Source organism: Vanellus vanellus (assembly GCF_965231255.1).
Source record: "Vanellus vanellus genome assembly, chromosome: 23".
In the NCBI taxonomy this organism is placed as follows: domain Eukaryota; kingdom Metazoa; phylum Chordata; class Aves; order Charadriiformes; family Charadriidae; genus Vanellus; species Vanellus vanellus.
The window spans coordinates 2227640-2255085 of record NC_138928.1 but is presented as its reverse complement, the minus strand read 5'-3'; the positions used below and the strand labels follow the sequence as shown (position 1 = coordinate 2255085).

The 27446-nt window shown below is 44.6% G+C and overlaps 2 protein-coding genes and 1 long non-coding RNA gene across 9 annotated transcripts in view; 1 reads left to right on the top strand and 2 right to left on the bottom strand.

Annotated features, from left to right (window-relative positions):
• Positions 1-4115: 4115 nt before the first annotated feature.
• Positions 4116-10164, bottom strand: LOC309680699. Its single transcript, XR_014269979.1, has 3 exons — positions 10080-10164; positions 7825-7919; positions 4116-4316 (listed from the first exon to the last, which is right to left on the bottom strand). It is a non-coding gene; the product is annotated as an uncharacterized lncRNA (long non-coding RNA).
• STK38 (serine/threonine kinase 38) lies at positions 9323-27285 on the top strand. The gene is made up of 14 exons (XM_082494383.1): positions 9323-9423; positions 11177-11309; positions 13521-13572; positions 13713-13835; positions 14671-14754; positions 16615-16738; positions 17599-17753; positions 19240-19342; positions 20693-20754; positions 21271-21388; positions 21573-21696; positions 22429-22524; positions 22777-22871; positions 23502-27285. Exons 2-14 carry the CDS (start codon positions 11179-11181, stop codon positions 23630-23632), a joined length of 1398 nt encoding a protein of 465 aa, XP_082350509.1. The 5' UTR covers positions 9323-9423; positions 11177-11178; the 3' UTR covers positions 23633-27285.
• KCTD20 (potassium channel tetramerization domain containing 20) overlaps positions 13639-27446 on the bottom strand; it is a 43599-nt gene continuing 29791 nt past the window's right edge. For 6 of the 7 annotated variants that reach the window (XR_014269972.1, XR_014269973.1, XR_014269974.1 and 3 more), the window contains one exon: positions 16227-16547. The gene's annotated coding sequence lies outside the window, so the exon portion shown is untranslated. Of the gene's footprint in view, positions 13709-16226; positions 16548-27446 lie in introns of those variants that run through there. The other variant, XR_014269977.1, reaches the window with a different exon arrangement.

The window sequence follows — 27446 nt, the reverse complement described above, 5'->3', positions numbered from 1 at the left end:
GAAGTCCATTTACTTGAATGACATGCCACTTGGAGACTCCTAGTTCCCCATCTTTCCAGGTGTGAGCCTTCTGCTGTTGTTGGGGTCCCACCTCCTTCTACATGTCTTACATCTGAGTGCTGGACGTCGATCCCAGCCCCAGCCCCTCTGCTGGGAGCCCCGTGACCTCTGCACAGCAGCAGACTGACGCACCGCTCTCCCTGGGGGCCAGTGCACCATTTGCTGCAACTATAAAGAAATAAGAAATCCAGACCAGCTCTTGGGCCAATGTGGTCCTTTAAGAAACATCATCTTGGTCCTACAGACATTAGCAACCTGACACCCCCTCTAGAATAAAGACCTCTAATCTGGGGACAAGATACCGGATTCTCAGGTCAGCTGAGGGCTCCCCTGTTCCTCAGGCGGGATTTGGGTCTGCCGCTGGAGCTCAGCTCTCAGCCCAGCTGGGGTCAGCATCCCCCAGCCCAGCCAAATCGAGCTGTGGGCACCAGATGGCGGCATTCTCCTCTGGCAGGGGCAGACCCCGGAGCTGCTCTCCAGGGGAGGCAGACCCCATGGTACTGGGGCGTACACCTCCTCTTAATTTACTTTTTTTTTTTTTTCCCCGGATTGTTCTCAGCAGACTTCCCCAGACAGACTGCAACGCTGCGGAATCAGGGGTAAGCTCAGAGAGCCCAGTGGGTGTTACAGAAGCAGCACAAGGGACCGGAGGCTTTGTCTCAGCTTCACCTGAATTTGTTTTGCACACAAAAATATATTACATCTGGAGGCTATTTTGGGAAGGACAAAAGAGAGTCAGCCCCAGGCCTGGCTCCAGGGCAGGTTTTGCAGGACAACACACTTACCTTTGCTACTGTGTTCAGATAGAGCTGTGAGTCTCGGGCACTTCCGTAAATCTGGCTTGAAATCACAAAATGGAAAATTCAAAGTGAGCCTGACTCACTGCTCTTCAACTCTAATTTTAATCCCCTGGAAGATGGGAGTTCTCTCTGTGATGATGCAGTATGTAGTGGATTAGGTGCCAGGATTTAAAACTGCCCACACAGTCCAGACACCGGCCCTGGAGCCTACCCGCCCCCCCCCCCCCCCCCCCTCCCAAATGCGATTACTTACGCCTCTTCGGATTGCACAAGACTGTCCCCCCAGCAACGAGAAGAGCTATAAGCACCCAAATGGAGGGCAAGACCAGAGCTTGCTGTCTAGGAGCTGAATTTCATCTCCTTTAAATGGTTACCGAAGAGATGCTGCTGCTGCTGGCTCCCTCCTCCCGGGGCAGAGGGCTAGTGATGGCCCCCCGTAGTGAGGAGTGATGCGGGTGTGGTGGCCCAAAAGTCTTGGTGGCCTCCGGGTTTGCTTCGAGGTGTCATTTCCTCTGATCTCTCAATTAGGGAGGCCAGGAAGGGAGAGCAGCTATTCATTAGCAGCTGCTTCACCAGCAGCTCAGGGGAACTATATTTACCATCCAAGTGTGGTCAAACAGTTTCCTCTCAACAGGGCGGTGTCTTTCTTTCCACACACCGCACTGAACAGCTAATATGAATTTTAGTCTGTTAAGCTAAGAGCAGTGAGGGGAAAAAACAAGTACAAAACCAATCCAAAAAAACAAAGTAGATTTTTACATTCAAGAAGCACGAAGCCGTGTGGAGCCCACACTCCTGTTACTGGTGAGTAACAGAGAACAGCACGTTGATAAAAACTCATCAGATCTGTCTGTCCATCTCCCTACAGATGGAGGATCCCTTTGATGCAGTACAGTCTTTGTCTAATTAAGTTTTTAAATCCCAGGCAAGAGGATCCCCCTTGTCCTAAGGAGGCTATTTGCACATTTTCTTTGCTTTCTGTTCCCTTCCCCCATTCCTTTTTTCCCCTCAACTGGGCCTCCAGGCTTTCTCACTCCTTTTTCTCTCATGCTCTGCAGCAAGCCATATTCCCTTCCTCCCCCACCTGCCTCCCCGGGGAGAGGACTGGAAAGCAAAACAAAAGAATCACTCACTGGGAAACCGTAATTTGCACAGCCCTCCTCACTCAAACCCTCCCACTGACAAAGGTGATTGAAGAGCAAAGGCAACCCTCTAAGGAGAAGTCAGGCCTTACAGCCAGGAAAAGCCAGAGGGTGGGAGCGAAGGCTTTGAAGCCAAGGCTGAGACCTTTGATGGCTCCAAGTGTGCCTGGAGGGAGGCCGCGAGGTCACCAAACTCCAGTCAGCTGGGTTTGCTGGCTACTTCCCTGGCAAAATGGGCTCTCGGTCGGCTCTACGATGGCCAGAGCTCTTGCAGAGATTAATCTATGCCAGCTAATAAAAGCAGCTGGGAATGCTGTTCCTACAATTTCTCCTTGTGAAATCAGCAACGCTCCCGTCATAGTTAGAAGTATTAACCACTATGTGTGTGGCCGTGGTAGAAGCTGCGCAATGAACGCATTTTATATTTTCTTCAGAAATACTGCAAAGCATGGAAATCAATCCCTGCAAGCATCTCTTCCCTAAAGCGCTGCTAGTGCCAGTAACTCTTTGCACAGGATGCTCCTCAAAGATATATCGCAACTTCAGCGCAGTCTGTTCTCACGTACACCTCGCAGGGAGATGTTACAAAGTCACATCCAAGGTTATTTTGACTTCTTCTAAGTCCCTGGGTGGAAAGAAATACCCAGTGGAAGAACGTAGCCATGGCAATGTGGTTTGGCCATTACGGAATGCTTCAAGTGCCCATTTACCCATCCCATGTCAGCATCTCTGGCCTGCCTGCGGTACCTCGGATAAATGCCATATTAGTTTTTCCATTGGAGATGCGGGTAACTGCATTCAATGAAAACCCATTATATATAATGTAGACTCGAAAAGTTCAAGGATGAATTAGACCAGATGTTTTGGACATGACTTTGGCCAAGGCATATTAGTCCTTGAAGATGTAACTAAGAAACCTTGGTTTCACAGGCAGATAATTCAGTGTAACTGCAGCGTAACTGCTACCCTGGAAACTAAGATGCGACGCAGGCCCCTGTTTTACCAACATTTAACAAATGTCATCTTTAATTGGTGATACACTTTGTTCTCTTTAAAAAGTGACACTCTTCTTAACAATTGGGACTCACGTAATGAAATCAGGAACGCTTATTTGACTGCTCTGAAATAGAGGGGCTCAAAATAAGCTGTCATGAGGAATATAAGAAAAAGTAATTTGCTGTCCATAGAAGCTGCGAGAATAGATGAGATCGTGCGGACACTGCTAATAGGGCCTGCCTCCCTTTGGACAATGTGTTTGTGTTCACCTGAGACTGGGTTTAACAGGAGGGAATGGCTGTGAAAGGAACCGGTAGCTTCTGGTAACAGTAAGCAAATTACCTCTTCAATCCTTCCAGGGAATTTTTCCTCACGAGTGACAAATACATTCACTTTCTTTCACTTTGAGAAATAGGAACTGGTCCTCTTAAATAGCCTAGTGTTGCAGCCAAGCGGTCCAGCCACATCCTGACTATCCAAATTCTATTGAAATTACCTGGTTAGAGATCTTAAAGTGAGTACCGAACCTCACAGGGCATCAACTCGTATGGTTTCAAAGCATATCAGAATTTGGCTTTTTGCCTGAGCTACTACTTGCATTTTTATTGTTTAGTCAGTTGATAAGTCTTCTCCATATCTCCCCAGTTTCCAAGATTTAAAGCAAGTATGTTTACTGTACAATCAATGGATTTAAATGAAATTTGAATGGAACATTAAAATCCAGTGGGATCTTATTTACCAGCTCCTCAGATTTTCTGTGAGTAACTGTCCCATTTTGCTGATTGTCTGATAACTGGCATTACAGAGTTCATCAGTGGTGTTGATTTTAGATTCCTCCTATGTAACAGTAGTGTCCTATACATGGGTCTATGCAGACAGTGAAGGAGAGAGACCTCTTTTGCATACCAGAGATGTTTTTCCTGATCAAACCTGGAACAACAGGTTTGAATATCCCTTTTCCATCGTTTTGGAGCACAGGACTGCTGTGTAAGAATACAAAGTTCTCATGGAAGAGGAGAGCCAGCAAAGGAGTAAGATACTGTCCACAAACTTGTGATCTTTTCCTTAGTCACAGCTGAACAAAACATTTTAGAATCCAAGATTTATTATGGCTAGAGACAGGGAGCTGTCTCATTTCACTGACACAAGAGGAAAGGTCTTAGTCACAAAGTGCTGTAGAGATCATTTCTATTGTTTCTGTGGTTTCTGGGCAGGTATAAAAGAAGGTGAAAGGCAGTCGTCGTCATTGCAACTGGAACGTTGTGAGAAGACTGGCAAAGGAGACACATCTGCGCAGATCAGAACTTCATCGTGATCTCTATAAGATCATCAGTAAGTAGATAATGTTACTTTTGTAACTGGAAGATGCTTTTAATTAATACATAGTTTATTGTTGATCACAATAGGAAAGCATAGTTATCCATGATGTATGAGCAGGAGTTCTACATTAGCATAATTGAAAATATCATATAGCATGTAAATACACACATATCTAGATGTATATTTATGTGTATGTATCTGTATTTAAACCAGAAAATTGTAAATTGGAACTAGTACCTGTTTGCTCTTTCATGTCTAGTTTAATTGGAGCATACTGTCCAAGAAAATTACTCACAAATTAGTGGAGTAGACTTTATTAAGAACAAGCTTATTTTTTACAACCAAATGTATAATTTGCCTTTCTATCCAGTCACTGACAATTCAAGTTAGTGTAAAGAAAAGTCATTTGAGCAGATGCTGAGTTTTTTATTAACCCAAGCTGCTTCTGCACAAAAAGAAATATTTCTTCAAAAAATTAGTAGCTTCATTATATGGGTACATATCTTTACTTTCTTACATAACAATTTAAATGCTGCAACTTTTGTTTTGTTGTCCATCTGGTTTTGATGTAACAGTTAATACAGGATTTGCTTGTAAATAACTAAAGGGACAGGCTGGAGCCAATCCTAAAAGCAGGGTAGAGTCATTAGTGTAAAAAATGCAGAAATTTTAACGATAGACCTGGCATTAAAGGAGCAGTGGGCTCAAAAGGATGGTAGACAGAGGCGTACCAATGGCAGGAGCAGAGACAGAACTGAATGCAGTTATAACGTAGATGAAAATAATCATTGCACAATTGCATTTCCTAGTTGTCACTTCCCTAAGCCAGAAATCCACTTTTTAAGAGAAAAGAAACCCGCTATCAGTCTAATACCATGTTCATGCAGTGGCAGATTTGGATGTCAGCACTCGTACTGCTTGTGGAAAAGGTTGTATTATTATATGTCTGAATCCTGGGGCTGTGTACACCTTTTAACTTGCTCTGCACGGGTCAGTCTTAAACTCTTTTTGAAAACTGTGACGGATGTCTTAGGCAACAATCCTGATCTTTTTGTTAAATTTCTGCTAAGTTTTTATCAGGAAGGTCTCTTGTCAGTTCTAAAGGAAATAACCTCCTGTGCTTGCAAATGCACAAGAGTGGGAAGTAGTATATTGAGAAGCAATAGTGGAAAAGGTGATTAGGACTCTTAACAAGGCAATGGAGAAATATACTATGAAATCTATTCATCTTTTACTGGCCTACGTTACAAATCCACATGTCTGATGTTCTGGGAGTTCCTGGGATGATGTAGCATAGTACAATGCTCCACTTTTATCAGTGCTTAAAGGCTGAAATTCATTTTGTCAGGTGAAAGAAAGAACAGAGGAAAAAAAGATTTTTGATCATCCTGTCAGCTTCTTGTCCCGTGGAGCAGATTTAAAGAAGAGAGAAAATGTTCCTGCCCCAGAGATCTCTGCAGATGGTTACATTTTTGGCAATTCTTTTTTTTGCCTGTTTTGCAACATGTCAAGACACTGAAAAGTAAGCAACATCATCCTTTTATTTAATATCGTTAGAAGACTGCTTGCCTTTGATTTAATGGGCTGTATTCTCCACTGCTGTCGTTTACTCCAGGGCATAGTGGAAGGAAAATTCTATACATTTGATACAGCAACATTTTATGTTGTCCTGTATGGAGTATAAAATTAGACCAATTGCATTTTTAGATGCATAACATATACCACATTTCAGTTGATGCTTTTAAACAGTGTAGCAAACCATCTAAGGATGTTCAACGCAAGCCATGGAAATGGCACATCCATATTTATGTTCCCATTCAGATCCAAATCTGCAGTGGGAGGCTATAGCTGCACTTATTTCTTATCTAAACAGCTTGAAATCCAGAAATATTTGCATCTCAGAATTAGCCTGCCCTCCCCAGTCATATTTCGCTTAACATTTTTGGTATATCTGAAGAAAATAAGGATTTATTTTCATTTCGTGGACACCGCTGATTTCAGTTAGATTACTCCTGATGTACAGCTCTGGAAGGAAAGAATCAATCCCTAAAATCCTAGAATACTAAGGTTACGAAAATGGAATTTTAGGCTGGTATTTAAGCCAAAAAGGAAAAAAAAGGTGATTCAAGGTATACCTTTTGGGAATGGCTTAGTGTTTCAGCTTCCCGTCTTCTGGAAGCAGCTGCCTGGCTGCCTCCCAGGCTGCCAACGCTAGCCTGCCTGGGAGCGCGCACGCTGAGGGCTTGGCAAGGGTCACGTTGGCCAGGGGCACCAGCGCTACCAGTCTTGCCTTGGGACTGTTCTCCACACGGTCTGGAGACACTACCAGTGCTCCTTCCTCAGCTTAGAGAAGCATCTAAGATTGATGGATGCAGATCAGCTTGGATCTGGCTCTGCTCGGTTCCTAACTAACTCTTTCTTCCCCTTGCAGTAAAAGAGCGGTGACGGAGCATCAGCTCATGCATGACAAAGGGAGGGCGTTTCAAGGGCTGAAGCGCCTGATGTGGCTCCACAATGCCCTAGGTAGCGTGCACACAGCCAGCAGCAGGGATATTTCGCTTTCAAATGGCATGTGGGATTCGCAGAAGAGCCAAGATCCCTCAGATCTCTACAACAGCATCAGCACTGACGAGACTTCAAGCCTGATGAAGCAGCTGCTGGAACTGATGGAAAAAGAGCAGGGCTTCCCCCCATTAAAGCAGCTCGATTTGCTGCAGTATGAGAAGACCCCAAAGGGTAACTGGAACCCACAAGACCTTTTCAACCTCCTTCAAATCAAAGAGCTGGGCACCAAGAGCAATCCTAGCAGCCAGCCACAGAGCATTTCCCACTAGCCTCAATCCAGCTCAGTCCATCCATTGCTTTAGATGTGTGATGTTGTAAGGAAAAGCTCTAGCGCAAAGGTGAATCGCAAAAGAAAAACTATATCCATTTGTTCCATTAACTACTCCTAGATGTTGAATAGAGACCCTTGTAAGGACCCGGTTCTCCCCCCACAGGCAGCCCATGTACTGTGATTGTGAGATGGGGTCATTTGTCACAGGCCAGAAATCTCTCTGTCTGTCCCTGGGCCCTCCCTCCTACCTTATGCAGCTCTTTGTAGCTCCTGTAGCCCACATGTAGCAGGAAGTTTGGCTCATTAATCTGCATATTCACAGGCTCATCTGCAGTCTAATGGTTTGACTCATGAAGAAGCAGTTACGTCCTCATACAGATTCTCTTCTGTTTCACACCTGCCTGCAGTTCTGCCCTGCTCTGCACCAGGAATGACTTTCCTTATACTTTTAATTCCAAAGGTTTTTTGCTATTTCTCCAGCTTACAGAATGTTTTAAGTCTCTCATCTCTCAGGTTTTCCTTCAGGGTGGCAAACTTTTTGCCAGGCCACAGAGGTAGAAGTTGGCAGCGATCTCCCTGCTCCCAGCTGAAGCCCTAGACACACTGGGGGAAGAGATGAGAATCAGCTTCTAGGGTCCCTGTTTGAGCCTTTTGTTTCAAGACTTCCTACCTTTTCTTTGTTCAGGTGAAATCTTCTCCAAGAGCTCCCACAGCGTATCAAGTTTTCTCGGCAGAAAACCAGCTTCACGAGGCCATCTGTGTTTCCTGAAAGAGGCAGCACATGATTTTGCTATTCACCTTTAACAGCAAAGTGACCGGCTCTGTCTAAGCAAAGCAAGGTCCAGTTTAATTGCAAAATTAATCTTTCAGAAATTATATGTCATGTGTGCTACAAATATATCAGCATTTCCATCACGTAGGGACTATACATGCTGTTTTAAATCCTGAAATTCCTGTTGCTCATAGACTTCAACTGCATTTGCAGAAGGTATTTCTTAGTGATTAAACCCCAGGAACTCCTTGATGTTGTTAACAATAAAACCCCTTTTCACCCTCTGAATTCCACTTGCTTGTTTTTTGGTGGAAATGTAAGTAAAATGAAGCAAAACTCTCTTTTGCTAATACCTCCACATTATCTGGGATGGGTACGGAATTACATTTCTTTTGTCATGCCATTCCTCAAAGCTCCCCGTTAAGATTCCCAAGGCCACACAAACCATTACTGATACCGATGGTTTCAGATGCCCCTAAAGAGCAGAAACGGCCGAGATGCAAATGGGCTATACTGCCCAAGCCAGGAGTTTGCTGGGCTAGGACGTGGGAGCCCTTCCCCAAGCCCACCTCCAGGCTGTGCCAGACCTCAGAGCCAGGGGATGACACCCAGGGGACCTGACAATGACACCCTCAACCCTCTGGGAAATCGCTGTGGATCACTCCCTCTGCCCTCGCGCTTGTGGCCTCCTCACAGCCCGAGGGACCCTCTCCTGAGCCTGGCGAGGCTAAAGTGATCGTGGGGGCACCTGTCCCCGAGTACGCCTCACCCCAGCGGTCACCACATGGTGACCCACTGCATCGGTACCCCGTGGGGATAGGGAAAACCCACCCTGCCGTGCCCCGCGGGGCGGACGGGGAGGTGAGAGGGTGTTCTGCTAAGCCCCAGGTCTCTGCGCCATGGCGGGGAGGAGGCCGGCCTGCCTGCCTGCCTGCCTTCCATCCCTCCTCCCCACAACGGCTCCCCAGGCCTGTGGGAGCAACGCAGGCAGGCCGGCACCCCGCGGCTTGGTACCTCCGGCCAGGCCCAATGGAGAAAAAGCAAAATAAAATGGGTGGATGCAGCCGCCCTCCCCGCAGCCGGGCCCGCACCTCTTCCCTCAGCGGCGCCCGCGCCCCATCAGCGCATCGCGCATGCGCCAGAGCGCGCATCACCCTCCCCACGCCGGCGCCCGGCCTCCATGCGCATGCGCCGCTGGCGGGAGAGGGTGTGGCGCGGTAGCCCCGCCCCCTCGGGCAGAGGGCGGGGCCGGCAGGATGGTGGCGCATGCGCGCTGCCCTAGCGGTCCCTGGGGCGCTTGTCCCGTCTGGGTCTCCGTCGGTGCGGGGGGCGGCGGTAGCGGCGCGGGGGCTCCGGTCGCCCCGTCCCCCCACCCCACCCGACCCCACCCGCCAGTTCCGTCCCGCCTCTCCGCAAGCGTTTCGTCTGACTCGGTCGGCGCTGGGACCCCGCCGTCGCCTTTAGCTCCTCGCCGTCCCCCCCTCCCGGGGGGCTCCGGTAAGCCGCCCCCGCCTCGTTGCCGTGGCGATCCCCGTGTCCCCTCCGCCCGGTGCTCCGTATTCTCTCCCCGCGATCCTGCCTTCCTCCCCCCGGGGCCCTTTGCCGCTCCCGGTGGGGGGGAGCGAGGGCCGGCCCTCCCCCGGCTCCGGTGGGGCTGGCAGCGGGGTCCCTCCAGCGGCGAGGGCCCGGGGGCGGCGAGGACACCCTCCTCCCCCTCGGTGTGTGTCGGGGGAGTTTGGGCCCCTTTTGTCCCTTTCCGGTGATGCTGTCGGGCCCCTCCGCCAGCCCGGCGGGTCGGGCCGCACGAAGGGCAGCGGAGCCGCCGCCCCCGGGGGCTGCCTGGCCCCCGAACGGCTCCGGTGGAGCCCGGGGACCGGAGCATCCCTCCCCGGCACCACCCGATCGTCGCAGTGGGTGTCGCTGGGCTCCCCCTACAAAGGGCTCCCGAACACCAACAGGTAGTCCGGCGCTGCCGCTTTCCAGCCGGTTACTTTCCCTTTTCTTCCTCTTCCCTTTTATATTTTGGCCGCACCCCCCTTGGAACTGGGGTCGGTCAGATAATTTTCATATTCTGTTCCTTAGGAAGTGAAAACCAGCGGGCTGGGATGGAACGTGCCATCTCCTGTGCCCGCAGAACGCGACCTGCCACTTACATGGTGTCACTCGGAGCTGCTCCTCCGTAAAGACGCAGCTCCATCCCCAAAACCGCGCACAGCTGGAGGTTCCTACCGGCTCCCACTTTGGCTTTCCCGTGAACGAGCCTGTAAATGCGGCGAACAAAATAGCTGGTGTCTGTAAAGGAGGCGATTTGCAAAGGCACGATAACGATGCCTTGTAAAAAGATCTGCAAAAAGCAAACAGAAAAAAAATAACTCGTAAAATGTTGGCAGCGCCCCGGCGTCGTAAAAACGGGAAGCGCGTGTGGCACCTACGCTGGGCTGCAATTTCTAGTAATAGTTGCAAAACTCGGTTACCTTACGGCAAGTTACGTTGTGACCGGGAGAACTAGACTCAGAGGTAGCTTTACACTTGGAATCTTTGCATTTTAATGCATTTTTAGAAAGTAAAATATGCCCTGAAGCTGTGCTGCCGGTTGGAAGTGGCATTCTCTGACACATAATGTCATATGTAAATGTAGGATACTTACACTAGAGGGTTTTTTCCTTAAACTACAATTTGTTCAAAGGCAGCGGTCCTCTGGATTTTGCCAGTTTTCCGCATGAAAGCATCTAGTAAAAGCGAGAGTGCTTAAATGCAACGAAATCCCTTATTTTCCTCCTTCCTGGATTGCCATGTTATGAGATGACTCTGAGGGTTTTGATAAATTTCACAGCAGAGGAGAGGACGGGCGAGTGATGGAGGGATTTCTGCAAGGGTCGAAGGAAGAGGAACTCGGGGATTAGATGCTTAAGTGGGATGTTTCTGAATTTTTAACAATTTGTTACAGATAAAATATATATTGGGAGAAATAAACACTTGCAGTACTGCCTGAAATTGTGGTTTTTGAGGCATCGTGTTTCTCAAGTTTCCTTCCCTCTTATTTTCAGATCAAAAATGTTCAAAACAGGAAGTTTGACTTGTACCTTTTATTTTGTAAGACTTTTCTCTGCTTCGTTTAAACAGCTGGGCTGTCCGCGTTTGTTGTTAAAAATCTTAAATCTGTGATTCAGCATCGCTGAACTGATTGCAGCTCTTGTTTGAAGGTTATTTGTCATTTATAACGTTAAATGTTCCCTCCCTTTTTCACTAGCCATGGCAATGACAGGCCCAACGCCGTGCTCGTCCATGAGTAATCACACCAAGGAGCGAGTTACGATGACAAAGGTGACGTTGGAAAACTTCTACAGCAATCTCATTGCACAGCATGAGGAACGAGAGATGAGGTAAAAATCTTTCTTGCTTCCTCTCCAAACTGGGTAAGAGCCAAAAATACGTATTAACCGCATTTAGTTTTCTGGAGCCAAAGTGGAACTAGAGTGTTTTTAGCTGAGCGGGTACCGAAGCTCCTGAGATGGGCCTGGCACGAGCATCCGCAGGCAGCTCCCGGGCTTTGGAATCCCGCGGTCGTTCAGGCTGGAGCTTTTGGAGTTTCTTCTGAAATTAATTGAAATGTAAAAGTGATACGACTGTTACCAGGTTTTTAAAAAAACATATGTGACTAAGTAGGAACTGACTTTGGGATGTGCTCGGGATCATTCGAGTATGATTCTGAAGTGCCGTTTACGAATGTTTATCCCGCCTCTCCCCATTTTATGTCCCCGGTTGTAATGTTTAAAACTCATTCTACAGCATCACTTTCACTTTGGATTATAGTGGGTGATCGAGTCAGCTGCTAAAGGAAGATAACCTTTTCCAAGACAGTGAGGGATTGCTGTGAGGACTGTCACTTAATGCTAACGTCTTCTCTGGGAGTTAGCGGAACCCACGGCGTCTCCGTAAATATATCGGTCAAAATATAATACGCGATTTAACTGAGAAGTATTGCTTTTACTTTCCTCCGGCTGGAACCCTCTAATTTGCTGAATACCCTCAAGTTGTAGTGCTGGGGCTTCTGATGTTCTCCCAACTCGCCATGTAGTCTATAATCACAATTTTCGAGACGGTTCAGTGTTCGTTCGCTTTGCAGCCGTGCTGCCAAAACCCTAACTGCATCCAAGAGGGATCCCGTGAACTACAATAACTGCAGAAATGAGGAAGCAATTTAGAAATAAATACTAACTCGCATACATCTTTTCCTCAAAGCTTCAAATTAGTAAGGAGAGATGGAGGCCTAATCCCAACAGAAAATATCACCGATTTAATTCCTTTCTCTCTCTTTGCATAGCTCTTGCTTTTTATTATGAGCGCTATTGTCTACTCCCGAAACCTCGATGACAGGTTTTTTTTCTGTTTAGGATCAAGACTGAACAAACATCCTCGACTTTAGAAGTTACATGTTTGGCTTTTTTTAACAATACATGTGCGTGGATGTGGAATTTGGAATTTAAATGGTGTTGACGAAATGTACGCTGAAGTGCAGATAGGACCTATTAAGGCTGTTTGGGGGAATTTCAGCATCGCGTGGTCATGCTGAGCTGTTTAATTCCGCAGCAGTCGCCGCCTGCTACTGGAGTCGCGGCGTTGAGTGTGGGAGGAGGTGACCGGACAGTGCTCACGGGGTACTTCAATAAGGGCAAAGCGATTTAAAATGTGCCTGATGGTGGAAGTGATAACCCAAAATATTATCGCGTCGCAGCAGCTGCGTAGTGGCACAGGAGACAGGAAGAGGATCTTGCGAAGAATGACTTGCATAAAGAGAAAGAATTTTTTAGTACGTTTGTAATGTTATACCAATAAAAACACACATGGAGATGGAAAAGTCCCCAAGCACCACTCCCAGTTCAGCCAGTTATTAATGCGATCAGTGCTGGGAAAGAGTTGCCAGAGGGTAATCGTAACAGATGGCCCCTGAAGTCTTGTTTCCCTTCTTTTTTTGCTCCCAAATAATAATGTTTTTACCAAGGCTGGAAATATTTCTGGTTCTTTAAGGGGGGAGAATGTGTACAGACAGGTTTCCTCTTCCCAAATATTTTAAGTATCTCAGGTATTAGGAAATAGAGAGTAACTTTTCTCATTTTGCATGTGATGAATTTGAGATGCAGAGAAATTACAGTACGGATCCACAGAGATGTGTAGATGGCCAATTCTCCCTGGAGTAAGTGAGGCTTTGGTGCTTAAATATTTATTATGGCTCCGGCCTTAAGTGACTTGCCCAGCTGTCGAAGAGAGAGACAAGAATTGAACCTAGATCTCCTTAATCTGTGTGCCTATACAACGAAAACATACACTCGAATAAGACATGAAACTCGAGACAGGTTTAGATTGTCAAAATTAAAGAGAATTGAGTAGGCTGGAATGGTAAAGCTGTAATATTAGACTCTTCAAAATTAATCTCATGTCTGATTGTCCCTTATATATCATTTACAGTTGTTATTTGCTGACGTTACAGCCTCCTTTCGCAGCAAGCACAGAGCAGAGGTGTGGGATATGTACATGTGATTAAGAAAGGACGTTAACGAAACCACCTTTATTTTTCTAATTTGTCTCTGCTATAGACAAAAGAAGCTAGAACAAATGATGGAAGAAGAAGGCTTAAAAGATGAAGAGGTAATGAATATGGGAAAATTACCTTAAGAGTTAAATACAAATGATTTTCTTTTATAAACGGAGATCTGGGATCTTTACTTGGAATTGCTGTGATCTCTGTGGAGCAGAATTCTCACTCTGGTTTTTTTCCTAAACTCTAGAAAAGAATCCGGAGATCAGCGCATGCACAAAAGGAAACTGAGTTTCTTCGCCTAAAGAGAACAAGGCTTGGTTTGGAAGACTTTGAGTCTTTAAAAGTAATAGGCAGAGGAGCATTCGGAGAGGTAAGTCCAGAAGAGATGACTAAAAGCATTTTTAAATGGCACTGGTATTTGTTAAAGTCACACAGTTTACACAAGCGAAGGATAAATGTTGTAACAACCGCAGATTGATTTTTTTTTTTTAGCTTAACAGTCACGTGCATCTGTCTTTATGCCTACTAAATGCTGGTTTAAAAACATTACGTGCTTTAAGGCTTTAAAGCTTTAACCTAATGAAATTCAACATGGGCAAGTGTAGGGTGCTGCATCTGGGGAGGAGTAACCCCCTGCACCAGTACAGGTCGGGGGCTGACCTGCTGGAGAGCAGCTCTGTGGGAAGGGACCTGGGAGTCCTGGTGGCCAACAGGATGCCCACAAGCCAGCAATGTGCCCTGGTGGCCAAGAAGGCCAATGGCATCCTGGGGGGCATCAAGCAGAGTGTGGCCAGCAGGTGGAGGGAGGTCATCCCCCCCCTCTGCTCTGCCCCAGGGAGGCCACATCTGGAGCGCTGTGTCCAGTTCGGGGCTCCCCGGGTCAGGAAGGACAGGGAACTGCTGGAGAAAGTCCAGCAAAGGGCTATGGAGATGATGAGGGGACCGGAGCATCTCTCTTACGAGGAGAGGCTGAGGGCCATCTCCTGGTGGCCTTCTCCAGAGAAAGGGGCTTTGGACCATCTGCCTTAGGTGTATGATTGCTCAGTGGGTCATCTCTATTAACATGATTTCATCTCTTAGAATTAACAGAACTTGTTTGCCTTTACTGTGCACTATGTAATGCTTTTTGGGCTCCATACCTACACTTGTCAAGAGTTGTAGTGATAATGCTCTATCTTTGACTCAAATTTTTGTGTATTTCCTAGGTGCGACTCGTCCAGAAGAAAGATACGGGACACGTTTATGCAATGAAAATACTCCGTAAAGCCGATATGCTTGAGAAAGAGCAGGTGAATAGCCACCCTGAGCAGCAATGCTCCCGTCCGTGTTTGACCTGACTGCGGGAGGGAACTGTGATGTGTGGAGAGGAGGAATAGGCATCTGTGGTCTCGGTTTACTAGCTAAAAAATCGTGTGGGTGTTTTTCCCCATTTTTGATGGAGGAAATAGGTCAGAAGAATCTCATACGAATTCATAAGGACCTGTCTTCTAGTGGGCTCTTCCAAGTCTTTTTTTTTTTTTTTTTTTTTTCTCCTTTTTTTAAACATTCCTTGTAACAATGCAGGAGTTTAAGGAATGTATATAGGGATACAGAAGTAGTTATGCGCTACTGTATGTAAGTGAATGCTCAGAACAGTGTTTCACCCAACCTCTTAGTCTTTCAAGTCTCTCAACCTTGCGTAGTCTGCCTGGAAGCTGCAATTGTAACGCTCTTTTCCAAGAGGCTCCTCAGTCTGAAGCAAGGCAGGAGCGAACCCACTTTCTGCTTGGAAACGGGGGGAAGCAGAGCATTTTTCTAAGGACTAGGTTTGTAATTCTCCAGTGAAAAAGGAGGATGGTTCTATGTATCTGATTTATGTTCCTCCTCCTCATTTTACGATGATGTACGGTACATGTGCACATGTGCAAATGATTCAATATAGATGTCAAGATCGGTGTTTGACTGCGTTTCTGATTTATGGAAACAGCCATAAATATCAAAGTGATACGACTGCTGGAATTCTGACTTGGGGAGACATAAAGTAGCAGCTTTTAATGTTTTTAAGGCTTTCCTCTGCTAGTATGTCTGGGAACGTAATGGGCTGAGACAATCATTTTTCTTCAGCACCGGGATGAATCTATGAAGCCCTCTGCGTGTGTGTGTGTTCATAAAATCAGGAATTGGTTTCCATTTCTGAAAGTACTTGTTTAAAAAACAAACAGCAGCGTGTTCGCACACGAGCTTTATGCGGCACTGCAAAATTAGTGCTTTGGTGTAAATGTGTGGGAACAGGCTGAAGCCATACCCGAAGGACACGCTGACTGTTTAGAGAGGAGTTAGGTTGCAAGAGATCTAACCTTTAGATATTTTTATAAAAAAATGAGATATTTTTGTATATAGGATGAACCTGTTTTTATAATCAACCATATGTTTCTCCTTCTGAATCTTCCCACAGTAATAAATTCTGTTTTGGAGTGGTCTGTAGTGGTTTTAAGATGAGTATTTTCATAGTGTCCCATAACACTTGTACAGTTCTGATTTGAAGAGGATGCAAATGCCGTAAGAGTTGAAAGAATAAAAACATAAATGTGGGTTATCTTTCTGTATGGAACCTTCTTGTTCAGGAAGGTGGTTTCAATTTCTCTAGCTTGAGCTTTTGCTTAAAAGAACGAGGTTAGTGCTCTCTTGCCTTCCTACATATGTCTAAATATATGGCAGCCACAGTCCCACAGTAACTACATTTACTCAAGTGTAAATGTCCCGAGGCAAAAGTCCCCGTAAACTTTCCAGTGGAAACTTTTGCGTGTAAAAGCGTCTTTCAGATCTTCATGCTGAGGAGTAAAATGGAGTTGGTGTTCAATGGGATTTATCAGAAGAAAAAAAAGATTCTGGAAAAATAGAGCAGTTTAATGAAATATTCTCACCCTTTTGCTGTCAGAAGCATGACTTTTGGATTGGATTTTGAACATGTTATGCTATTTTATTACCTGCAAATACTGAGGGATGAAACTGTTGAGGTTTTGATGGTGTTTCTGCCTTCACGCAGAAGTTTGACTTCTGTCTTTTCAGTATTTGATGCTTGTCAACATCGTACTTGAATTGCCTGTGAAATAAATGCACGTAATAAATCACAGACTTGTCATTAATCAAATGCATATGTGTATCTCCAGGTTGGCCATATTCGTGCGGAGCGGGACATTCTAGTGGAGGCAGACAGTTTGTGGGTTGTGAAAATGTTCTATAGTTTTCAGGACAAGCTAAACCTCTACCTTATCATGGAGTTCCTGCCTGGAGGTAACTACCTGAAATGGAAAGACTGCTTTCCTCTTGTTTGGGGATTTCAAACTCCTTAATGGCAAATGTAGTCTGGAACCAGAGTGTATGGGGTTACAAACACAGGAGTGGTGTTTGGACGTTACTTTGGAAGAAACAAGTCATCGTAAAGCCTTCTGCTTTTAGGAATGAGGGTCCCTTTGGGTCAGGCTGGAGGTTATTTGCTGGGGTCTTCTGCTACGGATGTTTGAAACTTGGCTTTAATGTTCTGCTAGTTCTTACCCTTACTGTGCACTGGCTGGCTGCAGAACCATAACGTAACCAGCTTTTGATTTTTCTAACCTTTTGCTTTTAGCTGCCTTGCAACTTTTAAGGTCCTTTTTCTAGAGGATGATGATGTTTGTCCTTGAACGAAAATGCTACTGTCATTGGCTTCAGAAGAAACCTATACTGAAAGCCCGTAATATATTTGACTAATGAAACCACAAGAATTCTTTCTGAGATGACAATGCACAAATACAATCTGGATTTTGTAACAGCTGGGTAGCTGAAAGTATCTATTTTAATCTGTGATTCAGATGTGTGGTGAAGAGTGGCAGTGCATAGCGGGCTCTTGTTTAAGGGATGTTTCTATACTGTTACTCCGTACTATTTAGCCGTCTCAGTAAGTTTTATGCAATTACAGTACAAGTGATACAAGGGGAAATAAAAGAGTGTGTCCCAGAGGTGCTGGGGAACTGTATTACTTCATACGAAATCAATTTAGATTTCCTGAGGTTTTAAATAACTTAGTTCTTTTCTTTGCAAGTGTCTTCAAAATTAGCGAGAGCGCGTTTGCTTGTATTTATTTACCTTTGCTATTTGGGGGGGGTGGCTTCTAGGTGATATGATGACACTGTTGATGAAAAAAGACACTCTGACAGAAGAAGAGACACAGTTCTATATAGCCGAGACGGTGCTAGCCATCGATTCCATCCATCAGCTGGGTTTTATCCATCGGGACATAAAACCAGACAACCTTCTTCTGGACAGCAAGGTATGTACTAACCACCGGCTGCGGAGTAGTAAATAGCTCTTGTAATTTTTCATATTGACCTGAACCACTGTTGACAGTTGTGAAAGAAGATGGTGTTTCTTTCTTAGCCCCGTTCCTTCTAGTTTTGAGGGCATATCTGCCATATTCCTGGGGGAAAAAAAAAACAAGCCAAGACAGATCTCTCCTCCACCTCCAGCTGTATTCATCCCTCGCTTATGAGCTCTCTTCTGACAGTTGTTTCAGTTATTTTTGGTTATTTCAGCTGCAATTTAAAACGCAGAGTTTCAGTTCTCCCCTCAGTCAAAGATGTTTCCTTTTGGGTCTCACATCTGTTATGCTCGCGCTTGCCAACTACCGGGTAGGTGATCATCTCTAAAGCGAAGGATGTAGCTGTTCCATTAGCGAGCCTGAAAAGGGAGATGTTATCTCCCTGGGAATGAGGATGTATTTCTGATGGCTGGCTGGTCTACCCTGCTGCTTCTAGGTGCTTACTGGAGGCAGTTTGCAGAAAGCTTGATTTGTTTCACTGTCCTCCTATTGCTCACTACAAGTTTGCTTAAGTTTAGCTTGTTTGGAAAAAAAAAGTTTGCCGACAGTAAATAATTGTACTTTACCACGAGCCAGCTGATAATGCACTGTTGGAATTACCGTTGTAATTCAGTACGTCTACATCTAGGTGTAGATAAATTCGGGACTTTGAAAAGGATGTATATTTTATATCTACATCTGACAATTGCACCTAGTCGGTGTGGTTGCATGTTATGAACTAGGACAGATCCAATCCCTGAATTTAAGGTGTTTCTCTGTATTTGTTGGAGTCAACGCACAGCCCAGGGAGCAGAGCTCCCTCTGGGGACGTTCGCTTTCACTCGGAAGCGGTCAGGAGCTCGCAGAAGCAGAGGTTTCTTGAAGTAAATAGTTCCTGGGCTTTCTCTGTGCAGCAGGGAGGAAAGTATTAATAGCTCGATTAAGTGTTAATAGCTTGATCTTATGTACGCATCCAGTCTTGGGCTAAAACACGGAATGCAAAAAGAGCGCATCTATTCATTATACATGAGAAAGGGAGGGGAAGAGGTAGAAAACTTTACTTGCTATGATAATCATAGAATCATAGAACCGCTGAGGTTGGAAGGGACCTTTAAGATCATCAAGTCCAACCATTACCCTCCCCTGACACAACCACTGCTAAACCACGGCCCCAAGTACCACCTCTACCCTTTTTTTAAACACCTCCAGGGATGGCGAATCCACCCCCTCCCTGGGCAGCCTCTGCCAATGTTTAATAACCCTTTCAGTGAAAAAAATCTTCCTAATATCCAATCTAAACCTCCCCTGACAAAACTTGAACCCATTTCCTCTTGTCCTGTCACTTGTCACCGGGGAGAAGAGGTCAGCCCCCACCTCTACAACCTCGGTTCAGGTAGTAGTAGAGAGTAATAACGTCTCATACTGTTTTTATATTTTGGTTTTGTTTGTTTGTTTCTAGGGCCACGTAAAACTCTCTGATTTTGGTCTGTGTACCGGACTAAAGAAAGCCCACCGAACAGAATTCTACAGAAACTTGAACCATAGTCTTCCTAGTGACTTCAGTAAGTTATTTGGCATCAGAAGGGTATCTGCGTACTTGCTGTCGGTACCTGACATAACTCATGTCAATGTGAGGTTAGAAGGCTGTAGAGGGAAATCTAATAACATTGCATCGTGAGGTGTAACTTCGATTTTTCTGTAGACCTTATTTATAAAAATAATTTTAGTTACTTTAATGTACGTAAACATCTTCATTTCTAGAAGTCTGTCTTTGAAATAGACTCTGCGGTAGCCTTTCTCTGCATCTTGAGTGAAAACTCAGTGGGACTTGGTAGATGCCAGCTCCATCTCATGTGTTACTTAAATTAGTAACTAAGCACACAGTCTCTTTGAATATTCAGTAATTTTCTCAAGGCATAACTCTGATCACGGAGTTAAAAAAAACACTGAAAGCATGGATCACTGAAAGCAAGGCTTTATAACATTTTATAGAATCATGGAATGGTTTGGGTTGGAAGGGACCTTAAAGACCACGTAGTCCACCCCCCTGCCCTGGTTGCTCCGAGCCCCGTCCAACCTGGCCTTGACCACCTCCAGGGATGGGGCAGCCACAGCTTCTCGGGACACCCTGCACCAGGGGCTCATCATGCTCACAGGAAAGAATTTCTTCCTGAAACCTCATCTAAATCTCCCCTCTTCCAGTGTAAAAACGTTCCCTCTTGTCCTATCACTACACGCCCTTGTAAAAAGTCCCTCCCCAGCTCTCCTGGAGCCCCTTTAGGCACTGGAAGGGGCTCTGAGGTCTCCCCAGAGCCTTCTGTTCTCCAGGCTGAACTCCCCCAACTCTCAGCCTGTCCTCCCAGCAGAGGGGCTCCAGCCCTCGCAGCATCTCTGGGGCCTCCTCTGGACCACGAATTTAATCAATATTACACTGTTTGGAGGTGGCTGGTGGGTTTAGGGTATTGACAGATGTGCTCTTTGGGACCATCTGTACCGATGGAAGAGGTTACATCCCTTGCTTTGCTCTTGTTGGCTGCGGCTGCCTGCTGGAGGCTGCTGACCGCTCTGTGGGTGCTCCTCAGATCGCGCCAGGTCGGCTGAGCAAGGCAAGGCTGAGCCGCTTAACGAGTTCAGCTCTGCTGACGTGGCTTGTTCTCAGTGAGGTGAATTAAAGTGTGCTTCCACAAATAGCTCCTGCTTTGCTGTGGTGGGAAAAGTTGGCCGTAGGGGCCAGCGATGAGCGCCTGGGGACTGTGACCTCTTACCAGCACCGCTGAACACCAAACGGGCTCTCTGCCCAGGCCCTGGCTCCCTTTTTTTGATGTCAATTTTAGTGTAAGGGTTTTGGGGTAAAAATATATGTTGGGTGACCAGTAGGATGCAGTCACATGTATTCCAATCATCTCCTTTAGCTTTCCAGAACATGAATTCCAAAAGGAAAGCAGAGACTTGGAAGAGAAACAGACGGCAGTTGGTAAGTAGGTTTCACCTGCTTGGAAATGTTCTCTGCTGAGCTGCTGCATTCAAAGGGCATTAATCCATTTCAGAGTCCTGAACAATGCTGGAATAAAAAGATTCACGCTTTTTCTTTTAAAAGGAGGGTCTCCTAGTTTGTCCTTCATCCATCTGCTGAACAGCTGGTGACATATTTGCCTGAGATAGCGCTGCCATAATTATTTACGTTGATATCTGATGCCTCTCAGCTAAAAGTAACAGTTTTTGCCACTTTCAATATAACAAAGGGCTAATGACCCATTCCAAGGTGTATACAGACAGGGGTGCCTTCTCCCATTTCCCTCACGGTATTTTAAGACTTTTAACATGTCGATTTTGTCTCTACGTATCTCAAAATCAGGGCTTTAAGCAACTTTGCTAAAGGATTTTGGAGACAATCTGGTGTCTTCCTCAAAATAACCGTTGTTGCATAAGTTCCCATTTCCATATTGGGCAGTTTTCTCTAAAGATGCATAACTGGTGGTATTTGTTCCAGGCTTTTTCTACGGTGGGTACTCCGGATTACATTGCCCCTGAAGTTTTCATGCAGACCGGCTACAACAAGCTTTGTGACTGGTGGTCACTTGGGGTCATCATGTACGAGATGTTGATCGGTAAGAAAGAGGTGGTGCACAAGTTTTAAGCAGGAATGTGGTATAGGACATCAGCTGTATTTATGTGCTCGGGGTCAGATTCTCCTTGCGTGGTCTCTGAGGTTTGTTCTGCTGCACTGTAGAGTTCAGTAACAACAGGAACTATTTTTGCTTTATACAGGACTGTATTTTTCTTTCTTTTCAGGTTATCCACCGTTCTGTTCTGAGACTCCTCAAGAAACATATAAGAAAGTAATGAATTGGAAAGAGACTCTCACATTTCCTCCGGAAGTTCCAATATCTGATAAAGCAAAGGACCTTATTTTAAGGTGCCAACCATATGGTTTCCCAGTTAATAGAGTACTAATTTTCTTGTCTTGCAGACTGTGCTGTGTACCTCTTACAGGTTGTTTCACATGAAAAAAAAACCTGATGGTTGTGACATACTGTTAAGCACGTGCATCAAGTGCTGAACTCCCTTGTCAAATCCATTTGCCTCTCAGAGGCGATTTACTGGAGCCCTGACTGAACTAGACTAAAAAGGAGCTCCCTTGTAAATGCTGTTGGTCTGGCAAAAAAAGAATGTTTCTGCTCTTTATTTGTCTGTGAGCTAATCGTGGAAGCAACTTATTCTTTTTGCCAGAGCTACCTTCTTACAATAGCAATGGTTTTGACACTGTATGCACTGGAGCATACAAACGTATCCCAGCACATGCTGACTCTTGCTCTTTCATGTATATTTTCAACCACTTATCTATTCTCAGGACAGAAATATAAATGTCTAGCTTCTTAGGCTTTATATGTTCTCCTGCTCTACGCTGGTCCTGAAATAGAAAGGGCATGTTATCCTGTTGGGAAAGAATACCGCATCTGAATTGTAGCATTTGACGTGACGTTCCCAAGCGTAATTTTGTGCGTTGGATTTGCAGTGGGAGTTCTTGACCTGTTCCATTTATATGTTAAGAAACCGTAGTAGTCTCAGTTCAGAAAATGGTTCCATTTCTGCATGGAATACTTTCGTTTTCATTCTTCCTTCATTTTCATTCTTCCTTCCATCCCAGATTTTGCTGTGAATGGGAGCACAGAATTGGTGCACCTGGTGTGGAGGAAATAAAGAGTAACCCGTTCTTTGAAGGGGTAGATTGGGAGCATATCAGGTAAGACGCTTTGCAGAAAAGCAAGCTGCTCTTCTCTACGGACTGTTTAAAGCTAGTCCTGTTCAACAGAAGGGAGCAGCTTGACTGGCGTTTACTCTGTCTAGGTGTGGGTGAGAGGACTGTGTTCCTTATCTGAAGCTTGCTAAGGTTTAAGTACCTTCAGTCTTTGATTCTGTTAAGGAATGGAAAGTGGCTGAATCCTGCTTTCTTCTGCCTTTGGAATCTTAATGCTGAAACTGCTCTTCTTGGCAGAGAGAGACCTGCTGCGATTTCAATAGAAATTAAAAGCATTGATGATACCTCAAACTTTGATGAGTTTCCAGAATCTGATATCCTTAAACCAACAGGTAAATGCTTTGATTCTGTATGTAAACAATCCTTCCTCTTCTCCAGTAGAATAATGTAACTTTCCTGTTAATCAGAGAAAGGATCTTACTAAATGCCAGTTTGGTGGTTTTTTTTTTTTATCACATTCAAATTGTTAGCTGGTAGCCTTGTGGTGCAGGGGTGTGCAGGCTATAGTTTGGCTTTTGGGACACAGGAGGCAGATTTGTGAATGATGCAGGATGCCTGAGAAAGGGCATCTATGAGGCAGCAGCGCTGCCAGCAATTAAAATCTGAGCCGGACCTGTGAGCCCAGCACTGGAGTGCCCCCAGTACTGGCTAATTCTTGCCAGCGTGGCTAACATGTAGTATAGGGGGCAGGGAGAGGGTGGGACAGAAGGGGGTGTGTGTTTTGGTGTAAATCTCTAAAGGAACCTTGTATTTATGTGTCAAAGCATAGTCACACATCTGCTCCACGTGTTTAAACATGTTACAGCAGTTCTTGACTGGGGTTGAAGAGTGAAACCGAATGCCTGGCTTGATGATACCGCTTTCTTTAGAAGCGCTCTCCCCTGCTCCACATCCAGTGTTTTGTATGAAAATAAACTGTGCAGTCTTCAAAGGGTAATTTTATTTTTTCTATGTCTCATCAGTGGCAACAAGCAACCATCCGGAGACTGACTACAAGAACAAAGACTGGGTTTTTATCAACTACACCTACAAGCGTTTTGAAGGTCTGACAGCCCGAGGAGCAATACCATCCTATATGAAAGCAGGAAAGTAATAAGTCTTTACCTGGGACAACTTCTGAACCGTGGAATTCTATTCCTGTACTTTGGGTTTATACCCATCAAAAGAACTTTTTTTAAAGAAAACTTGAGGGCTATCAACTCTTGGAGAAGACTTCAGGACTCTGTTTTGTTACAGACCCTGGTTGTTACTAAGGATTTTTTCTTTCTGCGCCATTGAAAAATTCCACAAAACGTTTGCATCATCTCTGCCGCAAGCACATTTTGCTGCTTCAGGAGCAAGAGTTTGTTTTCTTTTGAAATTTTTTGCCAGATTGTACAGTCCATGGGGAGATGAGAGCAAGCCTTCGCTCTGACGTTGCATAGCACGGGATGTTTATACGGACTGTTTTGCCAGTCTTGCATTAAGTGACAAACTCGATCTGCCAATTCTGCCAGCGCTGTTTTCCCAGCGGCTAAGGACTTCAGTACAGAGGAAACAAAGCAATAATTAAAGCTCGAGATAGACAACTCTCCAGTAAACTATCCAGTAAAAGGACACAACTTGTATTGCCTTAACTTTAGTTTGTAGTGCTGTTTTTTATAATGCTGCTCAGAAGCCTCTTGAATAGCATTTCTCAACTCTGTCGCAGTGGCCTCCAGTTGCGGTGCACTTTACTTTTGGTACTAAGACAGTGACCCTCAAGCCATTGAATATTTTTTCTAAATTAAAAAATTGTGTAACACCTCTTTTTTTTTTTTTTTTTTTTTTTTCTTTTCTGGACAGTGATAGGAGAAACGGGGCCACTTTCTCCACCAAGCGCCAACAGTTTTCAGTTACTGTATGAAAAGATGGATCTATAAACGATGCAGATAATAAAAACTCCAGCTGGTAACACAAGCGAATCTGGAATTAGGGCAGAGAGGGAGGGAAATTCATTTAACCTGATCCTTGGTGGGAATCTTGTGTACGGTCCTGCTGCTGCCACCTTTTGGCCACTTTTAAGATCTGCTGCACGTTTTATCGGTTTAAAGACAAACACATCTCTGGTGGCCTTTTTGCTCATGGTTTTGAGCAGGACAGTATCAGATTCTTCTGAGTCTTGATGATGGAGGCCTCCCTGGCTTTTCCTTCCAGAGCTGCTCTTGCTGGCATGGCTGAGCCATCTGTCCCCGTACGCTTCCAAAAAGACGGTGCCTCAGGAGGTGTCACTTTTGGGGGGCCGTAGAACCCACCATCTCCTCTCTTTGATTATTGCCTAGCGTAATTTATAGAAGTACATTCAATGATGATCAAGGAGGCTCTCCAGGAGAGCCCCCAAGTGCCTTTCCTTGCCTGGGTGTTTCTCAGAACACGACCGCATCTTGGGAAGGAGGATTCTGCCTCAGTTGAGCTTTTGGTAATTTTTTTTTTTTATAACCACGAGCTCCACTTGGCACCTGTTTGGTAGTTAACTCCACACTTCCAGGGATGGGTGGCAAAAACCTTTGGGCCTGCCTGGTTCCACTCTTTAATTTGCAATCAGATTTAAAAAAAAAAAAAAATTGAATGAGGTTTCTGAAAGCATGTATCAATTTGAATTGCCTTGAATTCTTACAAACTTTTATTGGTGCTCAACACTAATTACAAGGCACAGACAAAAAAATAAAAAGCTGTTTAGAAACAAAGCTAGAGCAGTGTTTCAAAGTACAAAGAAGGCTTTCAGTTATATTTAGTCCTACCTTCCTAGATTAGGAAATGAAAGAAAATGAGTTTGTAGTGAAGCCTTTTTTTTAAGATAGGTGCTTTTAGGGAATTTTTACTTAGATGTCTTTTGAACTGAGTGCCATCATGAAGGACTGATTGGGGGATTGAAAGTACCATATATAGCTAAAACTGGGTGATAACTCGTTAGCATCCTCTCCCTAACCAGCCCTCGTGCTTTTTGTATGTGTCCTAGGAGTTTAATGAATTGCCATAAACAGTTTAGATACCAGTTGGATCCCATAGAGCTGAAATGCAAAAATAGCCTTAATTAGAAGTACCAGGATCACTGTAGTCAGTAGGGCTTACTCAGATGAATAAGGGCTAACTGCAGTCATGACTTATAGGATCAGGCTTTTTATCAACTAGTCAGTAATAACACCTTCTGCTCCCTTTTTATTATTTTTCACAAAGGATCGATACCAACTGCTCCATCTCCTTATCCTGCAGTTTCTTCTAACCATTTGACAATGTTGCCTTATAAACCATTGGAAAACTAAGAGGTATTAATGTGAAAACATTTTTTAAAATTCCTAACAGCTTAGATACTGCCTTAAAATGAAAAAATAAAAAAATCAAGATCCTTGAAAGCTGCTGTGGATTAGGAAGAAATGATTTCGAGTAGCTGCATTATCATCCCTTCACTAAAAGGGACTGGCATTTTATTTATAAATACCAAAGATGAAGAAGCTACACAATTTATAAGTTTTGATAACTCGCTGTGAAAAAACCTATATAGTACTATGTATTGTGCGTTTTTAGTGCATGTGTTTTGAAGTCTTCGGAGACCTCAGATTGTTCACTTTTTGAGCTAAAGGTGAAGTTTTTCAAAGGCACAAGGAGCAGTTGGGTACCTCACTCCTGTTGTCTTTCAGTAGAAGTCGGATGTCTCTGAATACAGTCCTCTTGGACACACCTTCCAGCGGTAGGTTTTGTACCCCAGTTGCCTGGTAAGCCCGCTTCCTATTGCCCAACACCAGGAAAAAAAGTACATCATCTTCTTTCCAGGATCCATCCATACTTCACTGCTACCAGATTAAGATTTTATATGCCCGTTCCACCTCCCATGTCAGCCAAACATTTTTCTTAGCTGCTGGCTTGTATATTGAGGTTGTGTTTATCTTTTAGCTCTTTTTTTTTTTTTTTTTTTTTTTAAGCTGTAAGCAGTTGCTGGACTTCTAGGAGTAATTCCAATCTGAATTTCCAATGGATCTGAACATGAGTTATGCCGCCAGTTCATCTCTGTATCATGCCTAGCACAAAACTGCACTAAGTGTTTCTTATCACTGTGCCCTGACTCTGCCTTAACCTCTACATTGAAAAAGTGTTCTGTAAATATTTAAAAGCTGTTAATAAATTGCACTGTAAAATTTGGCAAATGTGTTGTGTGTTGCTGGGGGAGCCAACTTTTTATGGAATGATCTTTGCATTGTGTTGTGTAAATAAAATCCTCTTAGTAAACACCATTTTGCTAGAATGTTTTGTTTTTAGAAAACTGGAATCTCTCAGTTTTGGTTGGTTTTTTTTTTTTTTTCAAATTTGAAACTGATTTTAGAATTAAGGGTTTGGGTATAAGAATACAATGGTAACTCATGGGTTGAAGACTACATTTCCAAAGGATGCACAGCAGACATGAAGAAATGAGCACCCCAGTAATGATGAAATTAAGCCTTTCTGGGCAGGATGTGGGTGGCCTCCTGGCAGGGGAGGACAACCCTGCCATCACTCATGACCAGCTTCCTGCAGCGTGTAAATGTCACTTCAGTTTACCAACTTCAGGGCAAGTTGTTTTTAATCTTTTCCTCTTTCCATTGTTGAAAGGGATAATAAGCAGTGAGCCAGTGGCATTGGAAGCAAAGCTACGACCCTTCATTTTTTTTCTACCAGTCTGTAACATGCCAAAATCAAACTTGCAGTTCTTACTTTGTTGCTTCACATTTGTGACAGCCCCACTCATTGAGTACAAGTTCGTGTTATCACTTCAGTAATTCCACTAGTTTCCAGCTTTGTTCAAACTCTAATGCCTTTCTCAAGCTTCATCAAGAAAACCCTTGAAACATATCCAACACTGAAGATGGAAATAAAGGCCAGACCTGCTCCAAAGCTGTTTTCTTCCAAAGACAGAA

Excerpts from the sequence above, each read along its gene's own strand:
- STK38 (XM_082494383.1), top strand. The coding sequence starts at position 11,179 with ATGGCAATGACAGGCCCAACGCCGTGCTCGTCCATGAGTAATCACACC. Across the intron at positions 19,343-20,692 it reads TAGTCTTCCTAGTGACTTCA|CTTTCCAGAACATGAATTCC; the intron begins GTAAGTTATTTG and ends CATCTCCTTTAG. Across the intron at positions 22,872-23,501 it reads TGATATCCTTAAACCAACAG|TGGCAACAAGCAACCATCCG; the intron begins GTAAATGCTTTG and ends ATGTCTCATCAG.